The sequence below is a fragment of the Sceloporus occidentalis genome, unplaced genomic scaffold, assembly GCF_023333645.1.
Source record: "Sceloporus occidentalis isolate IW3139 unplaced genomic scaffold, rSceOcc1.0.p SCAF_9, whole genome shotgun sequence".
NCBI lineage: Eukaryota > Metazoa > Chordata > Lepidosauria > Squamata > Phrynosomatidae > Sceloporus > Sceloporus occidentalis.
In genome coordinates, this window is record NW_028316989.1 from 4,485,134 (window position 1) to 4,504,127 (window position 18,994).

At 40.4% G+C, this 18,994-nt stretch overlaps 1 protein-coding gene across 3 annotated transcripts; it reads left to right on the plus strand.

Annotated features, from left to right (window-relative positions):
* The first annotated feature begins 9,196 nt into the window (after positions 1-9,196).
* CHMP7 (charged multivesicular body protein 7) lies at positions 9,197-18,365 on the plus strand. Of its 3 annotated transcripts, none has more exons than XM_089537686.1 (10): positions 9,197-9,606; positions 11,104-11,278; positions 13,529-13,714; positions 13,964-14,097; positions 14,418-14,466; positions 15,522-15,641; positions 15,993-16,091; positions 16,922-16,982; positions 17,540-17,719; positions 18,261-18,365. In XM_089537686.1, exons 1-10 carry the CDS (start codon positions 9,302-9,304, stop codon positions 18,323-18,325), a joined length of 1,374 nt encoding a protein of 457 aa, XP_089393812.1. In that variant the 5' UTR covers positions 9,197-9,301; the 3' UTR covers positions 18,326-18,365. The 3 variants fall into 3 exon arrangements, with proteins under 3 accessions (XP_089393812.1, XP_089393813.1, XP_089393814.1); XM_089537687.1 differs by having other exon boundaries at positions 17,543-17,719; XM_089537688.1 differs by lacking the exon at positions 15,522-15,641.
* The last annotated feature ends 629 nt before the right edge of the window (positions 18,366-18,994 follow it).

Below are 18,994 nucleotides of genomic sequence, written 5' to 3' on the forward strand. Positions count from 1 at the left end.
CCACCAAATGGTGACACCTTTAAGCCAAAAGCCGTCCTGAGTCTCAGTCCTGGGAAAAGAGCGGGATACAAATAAATACACAGTATAGTGATAATAATGCACAAAACATGATGCAAGCTTTCAAATCTCCACTTGCATCATGCGTTTTGTGCATTTTGGTTGTCTGGTTAAAGGCACCATGGTTTTGTGGAATTTGGATGTTATTGTACTTTGCTATATGGCCAACGAGGGATGTGTTTCCAAACATTCAGGTGGCTTTTGAAAGCAATGGGTGCTTTCAGATGGGTGCTTTGCAAGCAATGGGTGCTAAACACATGCCTCATTTAGTCACAGCAAAAGCATATGCAAACGAATATGTGCCTGCTTCTTTTTGTTTGCTGAAGGTGCTTATCAAACTAAAAATATTTCGCACCTTTCTAGTGCTGAGTATCTTCTCAGCCTTAAGGGGTAACCATGCCATTCCAGTGCCAGCCTAAAATGTGGGCAAGTCAGAGGCTAAGACAGGACTCTTTGTTTTCAATCCATCATGGCTTTGCATGGTTCAGATGGTTGTCTTATCATCAATTATGGCTGCAGTCAATGTTGTTCAGCACTCCCCCTGTGACTGGTATTCAAAGACAGGCCACCTCTCAGCAGAGCAGAGGAAAGTTACTTTTGGAGATAATAGTTGGGGGGTTTGGCAGCCAGCTGTTTGAGCTCTGAGTTGTAGCTGAAATGGCTTTTGAATGCATGCACCAGAGTTCTTGTTCAAGGGACAAAAGGGAGTGAAGGTGATAAAAGGGGGGGGGGGGAAGTAAGGTTATGCTGAAAAGATCCAAGGCCTATGGTAGTTTTAAGATGGGGGGGGGGGGAAGACTGTCAATATTCTATGGGCCCGAACAGACAGGCCAAAATAAAGCTGCTTTGGGTCACTTTGGAGGCATGCTGTTTAAATGACACATGCGTCTTAAGAGGCTAAAACCTGTGCCAAAGCTGCGCTCCAGTTCTTAGGACTGGAGCATGGCTTTGGTGTGGCTTCTGGTATCTTAGGACGCATGCACCATTTAAACAGCATACCTCCAAAGTGACCCAAACAGGGACGTAGCCAGGATTTTAGGAAGGGGGGGTCCAGACTAAGTGCCACCATTATAATGGGTCTTGGGCGCGGCGGCGCAGCAGCACACACCATTCATTTTTCTAATGGAAGGGGGGGGGGTCCGGACCCCACGACCCCCCCCCCCCCTTGGCTACGTCCCTGACCCAAAGCAGCTTTATTTTGGCCTGTCCAGGCCCTAAATTAGATTAGCAGTGATTATGTTGTTGCTGTTGTCATTATTATTATTATTATTATTATTATTATTTATTTTCCAATATCCTGCCAATTTAAAAACAATATAATTTATAAACAGTACAACAGGAATAAAGCAGTTAAAGTGGTGTGAAACTGCTTTATTTCTGCAGTATGGACAGACCCAATAATAATGCTCAGTAAAGGGATGGCATTAGGAAAAGAAGGCACTTCAAGTAGATTGATTCAATCAAGGAAGACGCTTGATTTGCAAGACCTGATCAGGGCTATTGATAACAGGGAGATTTGCAGGACTCTCAGTCATAGGGTCAGCATAAGTTGAAGTCAATGCGATGGCAGATAGCAAGAGCAAACAATGAGAAATTGCAAAAGCATCTCCAGTATTCTGTCCTCAAAGGGAGACCACTTCTGCGACAAGATGATTGTCCGCTCCTTTCCAAATGTCCCAAGAGACAAAGTTCAAAACAATGTTATTTTCACCTCTGGGAAGGGAAAGGCATGTTTTTCTTTCAAGAGTGGGCAAAGTATAGCTAAACAGGAATATAACAGTAGGAAAGACCAATACAAATAAGAGCATCCAAACGTTGGCGACACCGAGAAGGAAAATGACGTAGTGATTTCTTCCTGAAACTGTAAATGCAAACAGTCAAAGTCCAGGCAGAGTATGGTAACCAGTTAATGGTTTTTCAAGGTTTGTTGTTGTAGTGGTTGTTGTGCGCCTTCAAGTCATTTCCGACTTATGACGACTATCACGAGGTTTTCTTGGCAAGTTTCTTCAGAGGGAGTTTCCATGGCTAAATGGGAATTGAACCCTGGCCTCCAGAGTCCTAGTCCAACACACAAACCACTATATTGTACCATGCCAGCTCTCTTTCACCTTTTCCAATTTTCAAGGTACTTGTTTACATTTTTAATAATTTAGAGTATAATCATGTACAATTGCTTATGGGTTTTTCACCCCTGCAAAGTTTAAAATGAGATGTGCAACATGTAGGAAATTCATCCCAACCTGAAACCATGCTCTGTTGATGTCAGAATGATGTTGCACTTTGGAAAGGAAATGCAAATACATCTTTGGAGTAAGGAGGGGAGTCACTTGGTTTCCTTCAGCTATGATTCATACAAAGAATAAAATCAGTAAGAAGTCGTAAATTGGCAGATACTTATAAAAACACATAGATGAAAGTTCAAATGCTTTTATGAAAGCGGCTGCAAATCTTGCAGTCCAACTCTTTCCATGTTCGCTCAGAAGGAAGTGCAACCAGCATCCATGAGATTTGATATCACTGGGGAAATTTGGACTATTTGGACCAGTGTGGTGTAATGGTTTGAGTGTTGGACTATATGACTCTGGAGACTAGGGTTCGAATCCCAGCTCAGCCATGGAAACCCACTGGGGGACCTTGGGCAAGTCCCACTCTCTCAGCCTCAGAGGAAGGCAATGGCAAACCTCCTTCGAAAAAATCTTGCCAAGAAAACCCAATGATAGGCCCACCTTAGGATCACACAATCACCACCACCAGAAAAGTATAGATATGAAGTTAGGTACTGCTGCTTTTTGAGTTCGCGCCTGGATTTTTGGACTTTCCTTGGTTACTGTGTAGTTATGAGTCGTTGTATGACTGGCATTTGAACATTTTACAACACTGACCATGCTCATAGAATCATATAATCATAGAGTTGGAAGAGACCGCAAGGGCCATCCAGTCCAACCCCCTGCCATGCAGGAAATCTAGATCAAAGCATCCCCATTGACAGATGGCCATCCAGCCTCTGTTTAAAGACCTCTAAGGAAGGAGACTCCACTACACTCCGAGGAAGGAGTGTGTTCCACTGTCGAACAGCCCTTACTATCAAGAAGTTCCTCCTAATGTAGAGCTGGAATCTCTTTTCCTGATCCATTGTTCCAAGAAGTCCTACTCTCTGGAGCAGCAGAAAACAAGCTTGCTCCCTCCTCAATATGACACTCCTTCAAGTATTTAAACAGAGCTATCATATCACCTCTTAACCTTCTCCAGGCTGAACATCCCCAGCTCCCTAAGTCGTTCCTCATAGGGCTTCATGGTTTCCAGACCCTTCACCATTTTGGCTGCCCTCCTTTGGACGCGCTCCAGTTTCTCCACATCCTTTTTAAATTGTGGTGCCCAGAACTGCTATTTTGAGTCAAATTTTCTTTAATCAAATCTTTCTTCTAGTTTTCTCACTCCATCCTGCTATATATATATATATATATATATATATATGGGATTTTAATTTTGCAATCTTAAACCTACTTTCTAGGAATTATGCCCCAGCGAGTTACTCAGCGGGGCTTCAGAGTAAATTGTCAGGTTCCGCTTCTGTTGTTTGAACACAAACAGTTGCACAAACCCACTAATCTGATCTGCAGCAATTAGGAGTTGACTTGGTAATGATACCATTTATCACTGAGGCTGTAAAATGCATGATCCCTTAAGTCCCTCCATCTTAAAGAACAGTGAAAGGCAAAATTAGAGAAACTGGTTTAAAAATTGACAACCTCACTTTTACGAGAGGCCAGGACATTGCACCCAAAACAGAAAATGTTTCTTTACTTGAGCAAAGCAAATGATTTTTTTGCATTTAACACGCCTTCAGATGGTTTGTTTTTGAAATAATGGTTCATTTAGATGCAGATGCAGGCATTTCCATGTGGATCATTGTAGCATCATCACCGTATAGTCTGATTTATAGAGCAATATAAACAAAGCAGATAAGACTCAACCCTGACGTAATTCTTCATTTTATCTATTAAAAACCCCTATTATAAGATATGTTAAAATATAAAATAGACTCAGAGCAGCTTATAAAAACCTATAAAATCTTTATGTCTAGATCCAAATGTTACTCCCAACTAGAACAGATACACTATTAGTAGGAATTTAATAGATTCAATAAGTCTACTGTACTAGAGACATAAAAACCAGTGTGATGTACTGGTTTGAGTGTTGGATTACAGCTCTGGAGACCAGCGTTCGAATCCTGGCTTTGTCACGTTGGGCAAGTCACACTCTCTCAGCCTCAGGGGATGGCAATGGCAAACCTCCTCTGAATAAATCTTGCCAAAAACAAACCCAGGATAGGTCCACTTTAGGACCTCCATAAGTTGGAAATGACTTGAAGGCACACAACAACAACAACGAACCTGAGTCACTCTTCTACATATGAGTAAGGACTTTCAGGGGAATTTTTTTGCATTTAGATGCGTCATATAATGAAATGCTCATTTGTAGAAAAGAACACGGATGTCAGATTTCCTGAAGGCTAGCTGTGCCAGGTGGTTGTGGCAAAAAATATCAAGACCTGTTTTTCTTTTCTTTTAAGGTGTCACAAAACCCTTTCTAGGCTCTAGACAACTGTCCCCCTGAAAATGGGCGGAGGTGGATTAGTGACAAACTGATGAATCATTGTTTTTAATGGCAAGGGTTCAGCAAACAAAGTTTGCACAAAGGTTGACTTTTGGCAGCATCCGAAGTCTAGGGAGTATGGTCAGGTCCTTCTTCTGAGATTGCTAGTCCTTAATAAGATCAATGCATGGTATCTATATAGGGTCAATGCAAATCTCTATGAAGGTCTAATTAATGAAAAATAGGTTTTGATATTCTTGATGTTTTACTCATATGTCTCTATTCTCCCATAGAAGCATCTGTATAGGAAGAACCTAAGAGCAAGCAAATTATAGTGGTTTGAGTGTTGGACTATGACTTAGGAGACCTGGGTTTGATTCCCAGCTTGGCTATGAAACCCATTGGGTGACCTTAGGAAAGTCACGCTCTCTCAGCTTCAGGGGAAAGCAATGGCAAACCTCTGAACAAATCTTTCCAGGAAAACCCCATGATAGGGTAGCCTTAGGGTCGCCATAAGTTGGAAACAACTTGAAGGCACACAACAACAACAGCAACAAATGCCATTAGTGTGATCTATATTTGGATTATATTAGCTGAGTGGGAGTGCCTGCTTCATTTTGTAAAGTTGGAAGTTTATTGTTTATGGTCTTTGGTTCAGGTATCCTTCTATATATGGTCATGATGTGACTGGGCTGAGTCATTCTCTGCCATCAGGTTGGAATTTCTAACCTTGGCTGAGGCATAGACACATGTGCGTGCGCGCGCACACACACACACACACACAACTGTACAGACAGCATCCTTAAACACTGACATTTTTCCATTAAAGGATCTGGCGGTCAGACAGCTCTTTATCTCTGCAACGCAGGCGGACTTTTCATGCCACACCTATCAGAAACTGTGCAAGTGGTTTTGAACTGGCAAGAGAGATCTGCAGGGTAAATTTTCTCTCTGAATAAGGCTGTGTTGCTGAATATGTCAGTTATGCTGCCCACGAACCTCACTGATAGCTCTAGACTGCACTAGGCAATGCCAAAGACTTGGGAAAATATCGGACTGCGCTGTTATAGTGCTATTATTCCACTTTAAGTGCTAAGGCTGCCTCCTGTGTAATCCTGGGATGCGCAGCTGAAAGAAAGGTATTTAGACTTCTCACCAAATAGTTCTTAGGTCTCACTGAACTACAAATCCCAGAATTGCAAATAAGGTGGCCATAGCAGTTAAACAGCCAAACGATTTCACACATCGTCACACAAAACCTGCCATTAAAGTGGTCACAAAGAAGCATTAACGCATATCTTCTTACTTTGGGGATTTCAGCGACAATGCATTTCTGATACCACTTTGGTGGCATGTGTGATAATCATTTGCGCAATTACCCGCCATTTTCGCTTTATTTGCGGGATGCTTTATATGCGCTTTAATCTCTCTTTAGTGGTGAAATTAGCCCCAGTGTGAGAAACTCCTAAGAACTGGTCACTGAACGTTGTTCAGCAAAGGAGAACCCATCACCTCTCAATGCAGTTCTTGCTACTGTCAGATAGTCCTTGCCACCAAAAGAAGCTTCTCCTAATGCAAGCTTTTCAGCCTTTCTGCCCAGGTGCTGGACCTTGGAAAAGTTGCATTTAGGACTATAGTTTCCAGCACCTTGCATGGCCAGCTCTCAGGGATCCCTTGAGAAGCAAAAACCATTGAGACCTACCATTGCCGAAATAACAGCAATGGATAGGTTGCAGTCACAAAATGATGGCAGATGAAGTTTCGTATTGACAGCTGTAAATAACTCCTCTTTGAAAATGGCTAAATTATTTGCTACAGTTATTGCCTTCTAGCTGCTCATTCCATATTTACCGTTCCTTGGATTAAGTATAAATATTGTCTCTGGAGGTAGCATGACTCGGTCCCTGCATTTCCAGCTGAACTTCCTAAACCAGGAATGCTTTACAGAGGAGTTTATTTTCTTTCCCACCCACTCCTTACAGAGCTTTCAAAGAATCCTTACTCATCTCCTTTCCTTTCGTCTCTTTCCTCCCTTTCATATTTAACGTACAAACCTCCAACCTCACTGCATTCTCGGTTTCATTACTTCTTCGGTTCTGTCGACCGTTTCAGATATTTGGTAATACTGAATCCCTTGAGAAAGTGAGCAAAATTTCACTTCTGGTCTCTGTCTCAGAAAGGTTGCCCTAATGTTTAGTCCAAGGATGGAGGCCCTCCAATAAGGGTTGGATTGAAACTCCCATCACTTTGGCTGTGCTGATGAGGACTGCTGGGAATTGCAGTTCAACCGGAGCTTGGAACAGACCAGAGCTCTCAGATCTCTCATGCTGGTTGTGGAATTCTGGAAACTGTGCAGATTTTTCTTAACATGTTCAACAACATGCGCGGGGCTACAACTTGCTCATACTTGGTCTTGTTGAAACCTGTCACATTGAACTCCAAGTCCATACCAGGGAAAGTCATGATTAATCTTCCTCCATCCCATTTTCTCATCTGCTTTTAAAATGTTCCGGTTTCCTTCTCTCCGCCTTCTACTTTCCTCTTTTCTCCTTGCCTTTAATTGCTGCAAACTGAGTTCGAAGGGAGAAGAGAAGAGGAAAAGGAATCATTTCCTTCCCTGTAGGTTCAGGCAAAAGCAAACCGCTGCAGCCTCTCCTTCTTGTGCGTTCTTCATCATTCATAACCTTTGCCACCTTGGTCACACTCTGATGTTGCATGGCCTCCCATGCCCAGGTTTTCATCTTTCATATTGGTCAGTATGGAAGTCTGAGGATTTATTTTTAAGCCCACTTTGCACGTCTTCAGAGAAACAGTACTAATTCTAGGATGTGAATGGTTTTGGGAAAGCTTTCTTTGTGATTAACGCTTCCTAGTGGATTGTGCTTCCTCTCAGAGGCAGCCCTGGCCCTTTCCTCCCATCCCTAGCTGGCATTGCAGAAATAATCCAGTTTGACTTAACCTGGCTAGAAAGTAGACAAAACGTGATTATTTTTACTTCCGGAAAATCCTGAAAGTAAAAAAGAATCGCGTTTTTTTGACTTCAGCCACTTGAATGTTGCGTTACTCCCAATGTGTCTGAAAATCAATCTCACTTTTGCATCTTCTTAGGTTTATTTTGGGTTTTAAATCCCGTTTCTGCACGGGATGCATCCCTGTGATAAACTCCTATACCTCAAAAGGGCCATGCAAGACCACAGCTTGAGAAATCTTAATTTTGGATTACATCTGCCAGATTTCCTTCCTTTTGTGCACCACACACACACACTTCACAGTCTGCAAAGGATGGCAAAAGGAAGTGTGTGTGTGTGTGTGTGTGTGTTTGAGCAGAGGAAAGGTATGTCTCATGTCGCAGGTTGTGGTTATTACATAAGTGTGTGTCCCTGAGAAGCTTTCCATGACTCATAGCCAAATCATTCATCTCGAAAGATCAGGAGCGGAAGATATCCAGAGTCGCACCCAAGAGAAGGCTGCTCATTCCTGGAGGCCAAGGAAAGAGAAGGAAGGCTCTTGCCCAGGATTTCTTATGGAGAAGGCAAGGAGTGATAGAAGAGGAGCTTGGAAAAGTCCTTTGGCACTTTGACCAGAGACCTGGGAGAGTGTCACACAGGGGTTAGGTTAGAATGACAACGACAATGAGGATGAGGATGATAATAATAATAATAATAAAAATAAAATAATAATAATAAAATAATAAAATAATGACAATGATAAAATAATAATAATATAATTATGATGATGACGACGATTATAATAATGATAATAAAATCATAATAATATAATGATGACAATGACAATGATAATAATAAAATCATAATATAATAAAATAATAATATAATGATGATAATAATAATAATAATAATAATATCATAATAAAATCATACTAATAAAATGATGATGACAATGACAATGACAATAACAATAATAAAATCATAATAATATAATAAAATGAATGAATGAAAATAATATAACGATAATGATGATAATAATAACTTAATAATAATAATAAAATCATAATAATATAATGATGATGACAATGATGATAATAAAATAATAATAATAATAATATAAGAATGATATAATGATGACATCAATGATGATAATAATAAAATAATAATATAATAAAATAAAAATATGATAATGATGATAATAATAATAATAATTTAATAATAAGAATAATAAAATCATAATAATATAATGATGATGATGATGATGACAACGACAATGATAATAATAATAATAATAATAATAATGAAGATGACAATGACAGTGAAAATAATAATAAATAATGTTTTGGTCAAATACCGTAAATAAACATATATACATACTAATAAAATTAAAATAGAATAATAAAATAGAATAATAATAATAATACTCTGTTCTAACAAGGGAATAACTGTTGTTGTTGTTGTTGGGTGCCTTCAAGGCATTCTGGGAAATGAAGTCCAACAGAGTTTGGGAGTCCCTGCTCTACACTTTCCTAGCTCTATGCTTGGATGCGCGCCAGGACGTCGCCCTCTGTGCGCATGCGCCGTGGCGTAGCGCGCATGCGTGGTGCCGTCGCTGGGGAAACGCCTGGCCGAGGGAAAAGAGAGAGAGCGAGAGAGCGAAGGGGGAAGTGGGCCGCGGTCGAAGCCGGGGACTCGCGTAGATGTCTTCCCCGGAGGAGGCGCGGGTGGCCCCGGTCCCGGCGGCGGACCTGCCCCCGGAGTGGGAGACGGACGAGGAGCGTATGGCCTTCCTGTTCTCGGCTTTCAAGCAGAGCCGCGAAGTCAACGCCACCGAGTGGGACAGCAAGATGGGCTTCTGGAGCGAGCTGGTGCTGCAACGGGGCCGGAGGAGGAGCGGGGGCCCCGGGGGAGGGGTCCGCACCTGCCTCAGGGAGCTCCAGCAGGCCTTCGAGCGGCGGGGGAGCGTCCCTCTCGGGCTGGGCACCGTCCTCAGGGAGCTGCTCAGGTAGACTCCCTGCCTTCCCCTTCCAGCTGCGGAGAGAGTGCCTCTGAGGGAGTGCAGAGTGCGGAACGTTGGTGGATAGATGGGGCTCAGGGGGGACTCTTGGGCTGGGAATGCGAGAGGAGGAAGGCGGAGAGGGACTGGAGTAGAAATAGAAATGTAAATATAAATGTAAATATGAATATAAATTATTGTAGAAATATAAACTGTGAACCTTGTATAAATGTTAATATAAATTATATAGATTGTATAACTATAAATACAAACATAAATTATAAATATCATGTATTTATATAAATATAAATTATAATTATTGTATTAATATAGATATAAATTATAAAAATCGTATAAATATAAACATTGTGTAAATATAAAGTATAAATATTGTATAAATATAGATTATAAATTATATGTATTGTATAAACATAAATGTAAATATTGAATAAATATAAATAATAAATGTTATATAAATATAAATGATTAACATTGTATAAATAATTTATAAACATCATATTTATAATTGTATTTATAATTTCCTTTTTGTTTTTGGTTTGTGGGTTTATTACAAAGTCGAGTTTTTAGAATGCTTGGAGCCAGAATATATATATATATCTATATCTATATCTATATATATCTATATATATATATATATCTCAGCTTCTTAAATATTTGCATGAAGAATAACTTCCCGGCTTTTGGGATATTTGCATTAACAATAATTCACAATATTACAGTACAGTTTATTCACAACATTCATATAAAAATGTTGTAGCCGTCCAATTACAAAAACAATTACAACCTTTGAAACTCTATAATATATAAAACAAAACGTTTACACTAAAATGGCAAAAAACTTTTACTACTAAACACATTGTAATCAATTAATAATATTGTGACCTCACCAAATTTCCCAAAGGAACAACTGAATAATAATAATGTGGACGATAACAATTATAAAGGCTATCACTATGTATCTCTAAAGTCCAAAACACACTGCAGAAAGCTTGAACTGCCCTGGCTCAGTGCTAGGGGATCCTGGGAACTGTAGTTTATTGTGGCACCAGAGCGCTCTGGCAGAGAAGGCCAAATGACTCACAAAACTACAGTTCCCAGAATTCCCTAGCACTGAGCCAGGGCAGTTAAAGCAGTCTCAAACTGGACTATTTCTGCAGTGTGTTCTGGACCTGTATGTGGATGGCAAATACAGTGTTTTCCTGAAGCAGCAGAATGGAGATAACTGTTCTTCCAAATTATACTATTAACAGATACAGGGACTGGATTTCTTTTGCTGATGATTTAGCCTCACATTTTGTTGGGCTTGCTTACCTTATTTCCTCATACCCATTTACTCTCTGTCTCTGTATGTAGGGGGCAACATTTCCCCCATTAACATCAATGTATGCTCACGCGCCCTATGCAGCCTCTCCATTGATTTCTAGCATCCTTCACGACCTCCGCTTTGCTGCAGTTTATGACATTCCTGCCTCTCTTTTCCATCAGGCGCGGCAAGTTGCAGAGAGAGTCCGACTTCATGGCCAGCGTTGACAGCAGCTGGATCTCTTGGGGAGTGGGAGTCTTCATCTTGAAGCCCCTGAAGTGGACCTTGTCTAGTGTACTAGGTGACAGCAAAGTGCCAGAGGAGGAAGAGGTTCTGATTTATGTGGAGTTACTTCAGGTAGGATCCACATACTTACTATACTATGTTGATATTGCTGATAAGTGATAGAATGTTTTGTGTTATGGTGAAAGTTTGTTGTTGTTGTTGTTGTTGAGTACCTAAGCTGTTCTTGATTGCTGTTTAGAGCTGATCTTGCACACAAACACAGCCTCTCTTTTGAGTTTAAAGTGGGCCTGTCTTATCCGCAGGGTCTGGATCTGTGGATTTAATCCACAACAAACTGAAAATGCAGACATATTTATTGAAAAACAACAACAACAACAACAGAGATCTAGTAAGGAACAGTCCCAGGGCAGCAGTCCTGGCCACCAGGCATTCACAGCCACCTTCATCTCCAGGGAGCCACTTCTGCCTTGCAAATGGAAGAGCACCGCTGCCTTGTTTGCTTGCAAGGCAGAAGCACATAGCTGGAGGTCAGGTAAGGCCAAGGAATGTGCGCCTGATGGGCAGAGCTTATTACTGTCTCTGCTGTTGCATTTTATAATAAGGACCATAATAACCTCCTTGAATCAAGCCCCTGCAGATATGATGGGCCCGCTGCAGTCTTAATATAGTGTCCAAAGGATCACATGGTGTTAAAATATGAGTTGATCACCAGATCTCTTATGTAAGCAGTTGGTGTTTTAGTGAATTTTCTGTTAACAGGTCCAGCTGCGTTTCATCACACTTTACATCTGCAGATCCCGCACACTATAGTCAAGATAGTTTGTTATTTCTCATCGAAGCCTTCAAGATGAAGCACTTGAAAATATTAGTACATAGTAATGAAAACTGGGGAGCCTGTGCATGATCTAAGAAACTGGGGATCTGCAACCACAAAGGGAAAGCTGTCCAATTTCAGCTGTGGAGATAAGCCATGAGCCCCAATAGTTGGGCAAAATTTTGGGGCTCATGGCTTATCTCCACAGCTGAAACTGGACAGCTTCCCTCTTGTGGTTGCAGATCCCCAGTTTCTTAGATCATGCAAAAGCTCCCCAGTTTCCATTACTATGTACTAATATTTTCAAGCGCTTCATCTTGAAGGCTCCGATGAGATGATAAGTCTTATTGATGATAAGTCAGGATTCCTGTGGATCCCTGGCTTTTGTATTATGGGGCGCACTCATATTGTTGGCTTATGTATTGGTTCGTGTTTTTATAGCCCACTCTTTAGCTGAAAATTCTCCCATGGTTGCATTTCTGCTTGCTTTGTAAAGCTAAAGCATATTGGTAGACCACACAGTATCTTCACTGGGAAGCCAGTGTGGTATAGTGGTCAAAGACTCATAGGTTGCTTGTGAATATAAAGACTTCTCAAGCTGACGAAATAAAAAGGAGACCATGCTCTCTGTGTTTGCTGCAAGTGAAACAAATATTAACCCAAGTTTGATTTTAGTTTTCATTCCATCTGAACAAGTGCAGTTCAAATTCATAATATGACAATAGTGAACTCTGATCTAATAAGAGAATAAGAATGGCTTTGCTGGCTAAGTCAGCTTTGAAACTGCCACTTCCTCTCCCATTGTATATTCATCATTTTGCTGTTATTGTTTTGAACAGTAGTTATTTTAAGAAGTGGAAACTTTTCCACCCCACATCGTGAAAATGCACTAGCTTGAAAGTAAACATTGCAGGGAGAGGTGAAGCAAAATGAGCTGGCTTCTTACCAGAGCTGACAAAGCAGGTTGCTTCCCATCTCTCTTTCTCTCGCTCTGTTGTACCTAAAAACAACCCCATATGTATATAGCTGACTTAATGAAACTAATGATAAAGTGAATAATGATATTGTACTTTTAATTGAAAAAAAATCCATTCCATATGCATTTCACACAGGTAAATGTGAACATTTTTCTTGTGAATAGGAGCTTCTGATCCCCATGCTATGTTTATTCCAACTGGGTTAACATTGATTTGCTGCAAATTTGGTATTAGAAGGAGTGTTACAGATGGCCTGATGATGGTCATTCTGTATTCTGAGACAGAGCTTGGAAATGTTACTTTTTGAAATACAGCTCCTTGAATCTGACTCTGGGATTAGGAGAGTTTTAGTCCAAAAAGTAACTTTTCCAGACTGCGGTTTAAGTTGCATTTAGTCAGCCTAAATACTGAAAAAATGTTTATCCATTCTGTACTCTTCTCCATGCAATTTAATGATTTTTTTTACTGTTGTCTCAATGCAGTTGTCTAGACCCTGTTAAGATATTAAATATTGGTTTGTAATTGATGTTAGCTGTGGAGTTCTTCAATTTAGGTTGTTATTTTCTTTAGGAAAAGGCAGAAGAAGTGTACCATCTGTACCAGAATTCCACACTTTCCTCCCATCCTGTTGTCGGTCTGTCAGAGCTGCGTTCCCTTTGCAACAGCATCTGCCCAGATGAAAGGACTTTCTGTCTGGTGCTGCTCCAGCTGCAGAAGGAAAAGAGGGTCACAGTTTTGGAGCAAAATGGCAGCAAGGTACAGAGAAAAAGTAACTTAGAGTTGCCCCATACCACCATGGAATTGAGTTGGCCAAATAAAGCCAGTTGCCCATTGATTATTTGCCCTTTACCTCTTAAGCAGAACTGTTTGAGGGGAGAGCCATAGAGACAGAGGCTCACAAAATCTATCAGTACATTAATTCTCAGTTTCTGGTATCTGTTTAGTGGACAGTTGGACAAGATAATAGTTAGAATTTTATGTCAATTGATAACATTGTCTTTTCAGATAATGAAATTTGCTCGAGGACTTCATGCAAAAGTGTCTCCTGTGAATGACGTGGACATTGGGGTTTATCAACTGATGCAAAGTGAGCAGTTGCTGTCACAGAAAGTGGAATCCTTGGCCCAAGAAGCAGAGAGGTAATATTTTGTGTATGTCAGTCATCTCTGTAGAAAATCATGCCAGTTCTGCCCCAAGTAAGACATTGTTAAGCTGCACTTCTTCAGAGAAAGGATATATCTGCTCCTGAACTCTAGTAAGGCAACTTAAGGTGGGCACTTGTTGCTTGTGAAACATAATTTCTTTGACCAGTAGATTAAAAAATAGAAGTAAGAAGTGCATATATAACTTCCTCAAGTCAGTAGCGATATGGAAATGGGCCAAGAATGTAGGAGGAATACCTGTACAACAAAAACAACAAGATCTAAGAAACTGAGTTGCTTCCATCTTGTTTTTACAGATATAAAGAGGAAGCTCGAAGTGCATGTAAAGCTGGGAAAAAGCAGCTGGTGAGTACTGGGCATACTCAGGGAGACGACTGTTTTTGAAACTTGAAGTGGCTTTTGATGTAAATGTACCTTGTGGCAGGTTAGTGACATGGTCTCTGAAATGATGCATGTGTTTCCAAGGCTGCCTTAGTTTTGTGATTTTCAAAGTAGTTATGCTCTTGTGATAATAGACCATCAAGCTTATTGTTAAGGCAGGAAAGGCAGGTGTCTTACAGTTCTGCAAGGACCTTTCCATGTGACCATTTATTTTATGCCCAGATGTAAATTCATTCTGTAATACGAGATCTACATGCTGTCCCTCAACGTACTGTGTCTGTTGTGCTATTATTTTGCCGTCAGAGCATTCAGAACACAAATATGTTCTACCCCAGCTAACAAAATTACCCTTTTACCTCTTGGACATTACTAGTAACATGGTGATCATTACTATTTCCCGTAGTACTAAAATGTTCTGATAAGATGAACAAGTCCATCACAGATTTCTGTACCTTTTCTGGCTTTGAGAAACAATCTTTCCCTGTTGCATCATTCCAGCACTTGAGAGCACTTGGAAAAATATAAGTGAACCACAGTGCTAAGATGCTTTTTTCCTTCCCCATCAAGAAACTGCCATTTCAAAACCTTTATAAAAAATTTTCTGAAGTCCATATATTTCTCTTCTCTTATCACTTGAATGAGTACTATCTTAGAAAGTTAAACAAAAACACAGTTATTGCTGTCTCTTTCTCTGTTGTCCTATAAGTAAACCACTGTAATATTTGGGAGATGCATTTCCTGATAACTGCTAATCTTTAAGCTAGTGACGAGAAACTTGTGACTTTCCAGGTACTCATGAAGCATTCCTATAGTCTCTCAACAATGGCCAACCTGATAGGGTTGATGGGAATTAGAATCAAAAAGCATTCAGCCAGAAGTTCTACAGACTTGCCATAAACTAGGGAAAGCTAAAACAAGTTGTTTACAAGCTTTTCTGCAGTGTATTTACTGCTTAGGAAGGAAGTTCTTTCAAGTTCATTTTGATTTTTGATTTAAAAATGGAGCCTCTGTGTTTTCAGGCACTTAGGTGTTTGAAATCCAGGCGAAGAACAGAAAGACGCATAACAGAACTTCACTCTAAACTGGACGTGGTACAAGGCATTCTGGATCGGATATACGCCTCTCAGACAGATCAGATGGTATTCTTGCTTTTTTTTTTCTATGTTCAACTCACTTGAGCTTTTTGCTTGAAGAATTGTTTTATATTGAAAATATCGCTTCCTTTTCACTACAATGTTGAACTCATTGTCAGCTGTGGGCTTGATCAAACTCATCTTGCTCCAAACAGTCCTATATCTAACTTCTCTTCCATATGCAATACATGTACTTGCCTTTGGCACATAGTTGACTTGTTGGTGTACTGTTCCCTGCAGTTGTTGGACACTTGTGGGTTGTTGGCTTCAGCCTGAGGAAGGATAGTTGGGGAGGGGACTGCAACTGTATTCATGATACATTTAAAATAACAACCCCTTTTCTTTCTTTCTAATAAGGTATTTAATGCCTACCAGGCTGGAGTAGGAGCTCTTAAGTTGTCCATGAAAGATGTCACCGTGGAAAAAGCAGAGAACCTGGTGGATCAAATTCAAGAGGTACTGTAAGAAGGGGGTACTCCTCAAACAAAGATAATCAATGTTTATTAGACTCATGGATAAGTTATCTCATATTGTAGATCTGAAACTTTGTTCTGACTGAGTCACACTGGCATTGCAAGCAGGTTCATAGCCTTCTGCGTCGTGCCTTCCATATTTCTTGGTTTCAAGTGTTTAACCATTTATTAACCATACATACCAAAGTTTTCTTTTAGGTATCCATTTGGTGTTGTGGCTAGTAGTGTCGGCCTTAGATTCAGGAGTCAGATTAGCAAGGAAGCTCACTGAATGATGATGCATTAGATCAGGGGTAGGCAATCTTTTTGAGCCGGGGGCCGGGTTGCTGTCCCTCAGACAATTGGGGGGGGGGGGGGCGAAGCCAATAAATAAATAAATAAATTTTTTAAAAAAATTAAATAAATAAACCGGGACAAATGTAGGACAACATTTTCAAATGGTGGACACTTTTTTTAAAAAAGTGGAGGACATGCAAAAAAATTTGCTGATTTTTTAAAAAATGTTAATATAAATGCATGTTTCTGAGGCATCTATAGACAATTGCCCCCCTTGCCCCTGCACACGAGAGGCCAAAGGCCCCAGTGGCAATCGGCGGCAGGACCGGGCTGGGGCTGGTCCCAAGGCCTTGCCAGGCCGCATCCGGCCCGCAGGCCGCAGATTGCCTACCCCTGCATTAGATACTGTCTCCTAGACCAACCATTATCCCAAGATTATTGAATTTAAAACATGGAGTACTATGTATGATACTCTGGATTTATTAAAGGAAGGGGGGAATAAGAATGTAATACCTTTCTATACTTCTCCTTTTCCAGCTTTGTGACACTCAGGATGAAGTAGCCCAAACCTTAGCAGGAGTGGGAATCAATGGTTCAGGTGGGTCCAAACTATTTAAGTTCCAAGCCCTTTTTGTTAGATTTTCTTCCTTAAAGCCCCATATTTAGACATTTGAAAGCAGACTTAATGAAATTTTGATTATCCTCTGCAACAGGTGTGGGCAACTGGAGATTTACCACAGTTCCCTGCCTTCCTTACTTTATTTCAGGCGTGGGCAACTGTATCCCTCCACATGTTTTTGTCTGACAATTCCATCTACCCCAGCAAACTAGTGAACTAGTGTGTTGTGCCTTTTAAAACTCCTTGATTCATTATTCTGTAATCTTGGTCTGCAAGATAAAAAAAAAGTTAATAATGATTCTTGATTAAATATTCTGTGTATTCCATTTATCTTTTTTTAAAAGCAAGATCTGTGTTTACAGTTGTTAAAATAATCTGTTTGCAAGACCATATCACATTATATGTGAGATACATTATATACATTACATTATAATACATTATATGGATCATTGGATTCTTTGGCTCTTAATTGTGGGTAAATATACTTCACATTAAATTGCAAGTCTAATAAGAATTAATTCATTCTCTAATGTCAGAAGCTGATACTGAGGAACTGGAAAAGGAGCTGGACTATCTCCTCTTGGATTCCTCCAAAGATCATCTGGACCTGCCTTCCGTTCCACAGAAGCCATTGATTCCTATGTCTGTGGTGCTTCCCAGTATCTCAGATGCTGAGCTTGAAGCAGAGTTGGAAAAGCTCACTCTTTCAGATGGAGGTATCTTTTTTGTCTACCTAGTTGACCTGTTAGGGTCACTCTCAACTCCTTTAGTGTCTTGGCTTTGGGGACCTTTACAATGTTCTTATTAGCATAAAAGCCATGGACCTCTTGCCTACAGGATGCCGTAAAACAAAACTTGATGGCAAAAATGTCTGAACGGTGGTAGGAAATTTATCCCAAGGCAGTTGGAGGTGGTAGACCTGATCTCCTGCCTGTAGACTCTTACAGATAGACCTTTTCCCCAGCTTTGGAAAGTTCTAAATCCAACTAAGGAACTACAGCTGTTGATGAAGTAATATATCCATTAATAACTTGTTCTTTACATACCATATAAGTTCTTTATAGTTATTTGGTGTAAAAAACAACCCACCCAATAGAGTTTGCAATCTAAATTTCAGTTGGGGGCAGTGTGGAGGAATCAGCTTTCACAGCAGGGGATACATGTGAGGCATTTGAGTATGGTTCTGTTATGGTTGAAAGTGTTTCTAACCTCACTTTACCCCCAATATCTCTTTTCTTTGTGCTTTTTCACTTACAGGAATGGGAGAAAAGACTAATTCAAACACCTCTGAGCCCAAAAGAGCTCTGGAATTGCATCTTTAAAAACTCTGTACCAGCTTACATAAAGATGTCTTAACTTCGATGATCATGACTGCAGAGTAACTTGTGGAATGTGGGCTAATGGCCCCTCTTTCTAGACAGCACTTTTGTAAGAGACAGGATGTACTGCCACGACAATCCGTCCTCTTTCATACAGATCCCAGCTGCTGTTGCCGTTGTCTTTTCAGTGCCAAACTACAGTGTCTCTGGTTGCGTTTTTCACCTGTGTTGCCAGTCCTGGTTGCCCTTCTCTGGCAGTGCAACTCTCCTACTGGGATTTTAACCTGTCACCCCACATCTGATGGCTTTCCTGCCTATTTAATGGACCTTATCCTAGTTGTGACAGCCATTAAGGAGAAACAGAAATGCTCTTCACAGTTCTCCTGGCATCCAGCTCTTTTGAATCATTGTGCAAAACTTTAGGCGCACATAAGATACAGACTGTAGTAGCGAGCTGTTGGCAATAGACATACACACATGTTGATGGTCTTTCTATTCTTCCTTATTTGTGTTTTGCACGGTTGTGGACAACTTAGATGTGTGACAGTTTTAATGTAGGAGACTTTTATTTGCTGTTCCCACATGGGACTAGCATCTGCAAACACAAAGTTCAGCTTATCCCCTTTTCTTCAAAACTAGTATAGCCTTAAAGGGACCTGCAAAGGGTTTAAA